The sequence below is a fragment of the Egretta garzetta genome, unplaced genomic scaffold (genome assembly GCF_000687185.1).
Source record: "Egretta garzetta isolate BGI_Z169 unplaced genomic scaffold, ASM68718v1 scaffold368, whole genome shotgun sequence".
In the NCBI taxonomy this organism is placed as follows: domain Eukaryota; kingdom Metazoa; phylum Chordata; class Aves; order Pelecaniformes; family Ardeidae; genus Egretta; species Egretta garzetta.
The window spans coordinates 577,652-584,820 of NW_009260684.1; the positions used below are offsets into that span (position 1 = coordinate 577,652).

Genomic DNA, 7,169 nt, shown 5'->3' on the forward strand with positions numbered 1-7,169 from the left:
AGGTGTCTGGAGTTTGCTTCTGCAGAGTTTAAAGCGAGCGATGTGCAAGGTGGTGTCAGGATGGAGGAAGGGTAGAAAGCACCTTCTGAATCAGATTGTGCTCTCTGGCTTTGTGAACTTCCATGGATCCAGGCAGGTGTAATTCAGGGTAGGTGTCTGCTTTGGTCTCCCTTCATGGTCCAAAGCATGCAGCTTGGCCTGAAGGAGCACGACCAGCATTGCAGTGTACCCAGATTTGAGTATGAGGGGTGTCATAGGTCCTGCCTGGGTGATTTTGTGGATCCCTGCATTTCCACTTAAAGTCCACTTAAAGCTTTGTGCTGAGCCTTCAGAGAGCTGCAAAGTCCTTGGGCAAGTTGGGCACAGCTCAGCCGGCTGCAGATCAGCTCTCTGTGTCCCGCCATCCACGATGGAGAGGAGTCCCTGTCCTCGGATTGCACGCTGCTCTGTTGATGTGGAGACCCTGCCTCCATCCCCACTGCCCGCAGAGACTGATGGCCTGTTCTTCTGTCCCACAGACAGACAGCGGCAATGGAGATTTAGACCCTGGCATCCTGCTGACTGCTCAGACCATCACTTCGGAAACCACCAGCAGCACCACCACCACGCAGATCACGAAGGTAACAGCAGGGGAACACGACAAAATAACGACAGCTAAAACAACACCATGATAGAGAGAGATGGACAGAGTTGAATAATAGGAAAAAAAGCTTAAACCCCCAGTTCTTTTAAAAAAATGTGGTTAATACCTGAAACAAAGCACGAGGTTCCCAGGTTTGCCTGTGTTGAATAAAGACTGTAGGTTATGCATTAACTGCAGTGCAGTCTGTGGACGCGGGCTGTGACTGTCCTGTGGGACAGTGGGAAAGAACTGAGTCAAAGCTCTTCTCTGGCTCAGTTTCAGAAAATGAATGTTTGACAGTTTTTCTCTTGAGCAGCAGCGTTTTCCCCCCCATGATTCTGACACTGTGGTATGATGGCGTTATCTGGGAACACTATTTTTGATGCTGTCTTTAGACAGGCAGCCCCAGTGCCCTCGAATTCCTTTTCACTTCCAGACTAACAGTAGGTTTTTTGCCTTTTGTACTAGACTGTGAAAGGTGGCATTTCAGAGACGCGGATTGAAAAGAGGATCGTCATCACAGGAGATGCAGATGTAGACCACGACCAGGTAGGAGCTTGGATGCGGTCCAAAAGAGCTTCTCAGAGCTGGCATGAACTAGACAGGCTGCCTTTCTGAAGATAACTTAACCAGAAAACAACCTAGGGAAATTCTACTGAGGTAGAAGTAAAACTTCAAAACTGCTTTCAGTAATAAATTCCTCTTTGGCAGTACGCCGCTGTACAGTTGGGCCAGGAGAGCTTAATTCTGCTCTGAAACGGGCGTTGGCAGCGAAGTTTTGATTCCAGAATTGTTTCGGATAAATGCAATTAAAAAAAAAGTTGCACAAAAAATGTTAAAATCAAGTTTTCCTTGACACCTGGATGACCTGCATTAATTTTCTAGTAACTTTGATGCGCTCTTGCTGCTGCATAGTGCCAGAAGGAATTTCATAGCACTCAGCACCTGCATTAAATCTCACCGGCTTTATATGAAACCTTTCTGATGAGTCAGCTTCATTGGCCTCTAGCGTGTGTTGGAAGTGATGATTTTGTCATCAGAGAATTATCCTTTGAATTTAATTTTTGTGGCAAGTATCATGGGGCTGGAGAATATTCATACAACAAGAACTAGTTTATTAATTCCGAAAGAAAATTTCTGAGAAGATGTCTGAAATGTGCTCATCACAGTTGCTGGAAGAATAAACAAGGTTTGCTTAATTGCTTTCATCCATCTTCTACCGTGGGGCAGTGGGGAGATGCAGTGTGTGCTTAGAAAACAACTTTTCCTTTCAGAAATAGTCTGATACCAAATGACCAACAGTCACCAAACTGTGCAGCTGAATTCAGTGGAATCACTTTCTTTTTCTCTCCTTAGAGTCAGAAATAGCCTCTTGTCCCCCCAAGGACGCTCGGTGGCACGCTCTGAAATGCGGTCTCTTTCAGGTTCTAGCGCAGGCGATAAAGGCGGCAAAGGAGCAGCACCCGGACATGTCGGTGACCAAAGTGGTTGTGCACCAGGAGACCGAGATCGCCGAGGAGTAGCGAGGCTGTGTAAGTAGGGAGACCACGTACAAGTGAGCTGCGTTCCCCGCCCAGGGCGGAGGGGGCTTGATCTCCGTGCAAGCGAGGTTTGGCTAAATATGGTCAAAGTTTAAGTAAAATTATTATTGTTAGCTGATGAGTCCCACTCAGGCTGTTCCTATTAAGTCATTTAAGGCTGATGAAGCAGTCGCAAATGCAAACTAATCCTGCAAGGGAAACGGGCCAGAAAAGTCTAAAAGAAGCTACATGGCTCCTGTGATGAGGCTGTTGTGCTGCACCAAACACCTTCGATGCACCAGCAGCACACTGAGCTACAGGTTTCGTGTTGACTCCTGCTTATATCAGTGCCAGGTAACCCTTGAGCTGGACTCCAAGCTCCTGACTTGCCTGGAAAGATCCCTTTTCTGCAGTCTTGATGGTCTGGGGAAAGAGCTGCTCGAGGAATCCAGGAGCTCTGCCTGTGCATCAGTGCTGTAACGCCCGTCCTGCCCCATGCTGGTGATGTTGGTGTTGCCCAAGTCAGTGCCATGTGCTGCCCTGCGCGTGTCCTGCCTCATCCCGACAAAGCTGGTACTTGCAGAGATTTGGGAGGTGGAACAAGTAGTTAGGCGAGAGGAGAGACAGACATTGTGGTTGAGCTTTGTAACCGTCCAAACCTAAATAAAAATGGCAGGGGTCTCCTAAGGCTTCCCAGACTTGCAGCTCTTAAAATTTGGTCCTTCGGGGATGGGAGCAGGACATTGTTTGTGCCAGGCTCCTGGAGGTGGCTTTCAGCCTGAATCCACACCTGCCATTGATGGTAACACTCACCTTCTGATTTCAATTCTCCAGCAGCTTCAGGGAAGCAGGTTCCTTTTTTCCCCAGAAAGCCAGCTGTTGGTAGCTATAACTTACCATGGCGCTCTCTTTTTAGGAATTGTTCTGCCAGACACAACACCAGGAAAAAGAAACCCAGCAAAACTACCAAGAAACTACCTGGAGCACAAAAGACCTCGGATTTACAAGACTTGACACTCAGAGACATTCATATCATTTATTAGGAGTTGCGCTTTGACATTTTACCTGGGATTTTCCAGACTCCGCTGGATCCTATTGGATATAGATTTTTTTTTTTATATATATATATATATAGTGACAAAAGTATGCCATATTTCTAACTGTACTGAATATTTTTTACAGGTTTTCAATTTTGCATTCCCTCTCACGCATAGCCTCTTCAGATACAGACCCAGACACACCTCGCAGGGCTCAAAGGGTCACTGTTTTAAGTCGTATTCCCTCTGCCTCGTCAGGGATAACGGAGATAAACCACATCCGTGCATATTCCAAGTGCGGGATCCGTACGCGCCTTCAAAAAGCCATGGGTCCTTCTGCCGGGAGAGTCAGTTTAAAAAAAGTCAGACTTCAGTTTTGTGCAGCATTTCTGATTGCCTCTTGATTTTTTTTTAATTTTTTTTTTGTTAGCTCTAAGGAGCTTGAGACTCCAGCCGCGATCCCTGGGCGTGCAGAGCAGAGCTGCTGCCTTCACTCCGAGTTTCCTCCCCGTTGGGTTTCAGGCCCCCAGTGTGTGAACACAGTAGGGTTTTGTGGTGTAGCCTATGCACACATCTTAATAGTTGACTAGATTTAAGGAATACTGGCAGTTGCTTCAAGTATCTTATACTGTGAATTTTAGAGCTTTAAGAGGACTGTGATAGCACCTCGCCTTCCTCCTGTGTGTCTGCCGAGTGCTACCTACCTGTTTGTGTTTTCTAGATGCCATTAAATTAAAAAGCCCTTAGAAGCGTGCGTTTAAGGTGTTTTGGACTCTGAATGCTATTAAGGTAGGCTTATGCAGCATTCACAGTAACTGATTTTTTTTTTTTTTTTTTCAGTGTCATAGTTTGTGTTCATGATTTTTAAATTGGGGGGGGTTTGTAAGTCAAGTCATGGGTTGGTTTTTTCCCTCCCCTCACAGTGCTATTTAAAATTAAACACGTTACCAGAGCATATACCCTACTATCATTTAATTTAAAATCCTTTAGACAATCCTTCCTAGGCCTGTAAGCTGTATTTGGAGAGGCTGAACAAGAAATCTTAGGAGCTGTCAGGTGTTGCTGGTTGGGATAGAGCCAAACCACATGGAAGGTGCTGCCACCCCCCCTCCACCGTGCTGGCTTAAGGGTCTGTACTTCGTTGTGCTTCGTGACAACCTTGCTGGAGTGAAATACCAGTTTTAGTGTCTGCATCTTTAGGCTGAGCTTACAGACTGCCGGGGCCAGCTCCAGCTGGGTGGGGATCACCAGAAAACATCTTTTCTGGGGCTGGATGCGCTTCCCTCCACAGCACCTGGGCTGCTGTTTTCTGAGCTTCATGGAAATGTTTTAATCGTGCCCTGGTTTCTTCTTACAGCATTTAAATTTAAAAAGGAAAAAAAAAAACCAAACCAAACCCAAGCTTTGTAAAGAGTCGGCCCAGACACTTGTGAACACTTTAGTACACTTTGAGGTTGTGATTTTTTATTTTTTTTTTTAATATATATATATATAGTATGGCACATTGGTGGCTGAGGGCATGGAGTGCTCTGCTGCTGCTCCTCAGTCAAGGATGGGAAGAAAATGGCAATAAAAAAAAGCTCTCTGCTATTTTAAATTTGAATAATGTGTTTCAGAAGTCACTGGATTTAGCTCAGGCTGCAAGGACTTGCTGTTTAGCTGCAAACAGCCTTCGAACTACACTGGGACTAGTGTAGCTTCTCAGGTTCAGGTGCAATTTTAATTAAGCTGTCAGTATTGATCAGAGACTATGCTGAAAACGCTGGAGCTGCTGGGTTTTTGCTTTCTCTGGCCATGTGTCCTTCTCAGCCTCCAGCCTTCCCATGCTGGTAGCTGCTGCTCGGGCTGCTCTGGGTGTGTGGTCCCCTCCGGTAATGCTCTGCCTTCCACGGGGTACCGAGCATCCTACTCAGGGGATTTGGGGAGTCCTGGGCTCCACAGCTGTAGTATAGGGGTGAAGTCTTCCTATTTATGTCTGAACAGCCTCTTCCTTATTCTGCAACACAGACCCTTTAACAGGTCTGCGTCCCTGCTGTCCTCAACTTAGTTGGGTAATGCTTGCCTTAAAAGCCTGTCATGCTGAGCATCCCTCTGCCCCTTTTCTAGGAATTTAGCTTTTTGATACTCAGTCCTTCTCACCCTGGAGCAGCTACCTGAGGAGTGAACGGCCATGTTGTGTAGACATTAAGAGGCTCTCTGAGCTTTACCAGGCAAAGTCAGTGTGATTAATTAAGTTTGTCCATAGCACTTAAAGGCACTTGGCCATCATGAGAACTTAGGGGAATGTGGTATGAGGCTGAAGCTGGGCTCTGGGTGTTCAGCTGGAGTGTCCTGTGCCCTGAGCACGATGCACAGGACAAAACACCCCGAGCAGGGACTTTCTAGGGTTAGAAACCTGCTGGCACAAGAGGTGGTTCCTTTCCTAAAGGGATGCGCTCCCTGTGGCTGCGTACATCCCTTTCTAAGGGCCCACAGACCAGAATAACCCTCTTTTCCTCTTTTTTTTTTTTTTTTTTTTCCCCCTGCATTTTGGGTGGCCGTTTTCAGGTTGTTCGTTCTCATGCTTCCCCCTTCTAAGTTCTTGCTTCTCCTTGAGTATTTCAAACAAGTTATCACCTCGTCCGACCTTTGCCAGCACCCTGCTCTCTCACCCCACGGGGGGTTTCCAGCCCAGCCAGCACGCCCGGCTGCCGGCGTGCAGCGCCCGAGCCCGGGAGCTGGACAGGAGCAGCGACAGCCTGGGAAGAAGATAAAAGTTAAGAGCAGACGAAGCTTCTTCCATCCTCAGCCGGGGCTGCCCGCACCCCTTCCACCTCCACCGGGCTTTAAAAATCTTTGGCTCTTAGCATGCTGTGTTATTTCTAGGGACAAACCAGCTAAGTAAGGTCTATTTATATGAATGTTCCCAGCTCTTCCCACTCCACAAATTCACCCAGAGACTGTCTTGATTGTATAATATACATTATATGGAAGCTATTTATATATGAATGAATGTTTTTATAGAAAGGAAGGCAAGGAGCTCATGTTCTCCTCCATTAAACTGGAACGGCAGCTCCGGTTGCCAAATAGCAATCTCTGACCAACACAGATGTGTTAGCGAAGGACTGACTGATTTCTGGTTTTAATAAACTGTGGTTTGCTGGTTTTTTTTCCTAATTGTACAATTACCTTAAGAGGTGGTAGTATCCCAGCCTTAGAGATGAAACTTGTAAAAAAAAAAAAAAAAAAAAATTTAAATAATTTAGTTGAGAATATGAAGGAGCTTTGTAAAATTTTTTAAGGCAATTGTGAATTGTCTAGGCTAGCCGTTTACACTCTTCTTTATAAACAATAAATAGGAACTTTTAAAATTGGCAAATCTTTATAGATCGACTAGTGCCGGGAGCTGTTATTTTGGACTTTCATAGTAAAACAAAGGGAAGGTTGCCGTAGCATTTAGACAGATGTAAGTGTTCAGTATTGCTTCTTGTATTGCATTTTTCAATAAATTTTCAAACAAAACTGTCTCCCTGCCCCTGAAGCCTTTTCTCTTACCCTCACCCTCCTCCAGGTCTCTCTCTCCCCAGCCTGGCTTCGTGGCAATTTGCTTTTTCCGACCAAAGCCACAACTGCCGGAGCTCTCCCCAGCCCCGTGCTGGGCTCTGCTGCTGGCTGTGTTGTCCTGCGCTCTCGGCAGCTTCAGACACTTGAAACTGCTCCCAGCAGGGCCAGGGCTGGAGCAAAGCCCCCAGAAAGGGCCAGAAGGGAGCCCCAGAGTCCCCAAGTTTTCCCTAAAGCATCATTGCTTGATACAAAACCTCCCTTTGAGCTACTGCATGTGAGGTGAGCTCGGGTGAGGGTTTCTGCTCAGCAGCTGCTGCCTAATCCCAACCAAATGTGATTGAACTGGCATGGGGGAGATGTCGAACCCAGCTTGGTTTTTTTTTTTTTTTTTTCCCGTTTCTTTTTTTTTTTTTTGCCCCAGAACTTTTTTGGGGGGAAAAAAATAAC

At 46.3% G+C, this 7,169-nt stretch overlaps 1 protein-coding gene across 22 annotated transcripts in view; it reads left to right on the forward strand.

Moving 5' to 3' along the window:
* The window catches only part of EPB41 (erythrocyte membrane protein band 4.1), a 92,250-nt gene extending 85,840 nt beyond the window's left edge, over positions 1-6,410 (forward strand). For 21 of the 22 annotated variants that reach the window (XM_035901241.1, XM_035901243.1, XM_035901244.1 and 18 more), the window contains 4 exons: positions 519-620; positions 1,091-1,171; positions 2,047-2,154; positions 3,059-6,410. In XM_035901241.1, coding sequence (XP_035757134.1) covers positions 519-620; positions 1,091-1,171; positions 2,047-2,145 — 282 coding nt within the window. In that variant the 3' untranslated portion in view covers positions 2,146-2,154; positions 3,059-6,410. The other variant, XM_035901233.1, reaches the window with a different exon arrangement.
* Positions 6,411-7,169: the final 759 nt, after the last annotated feature.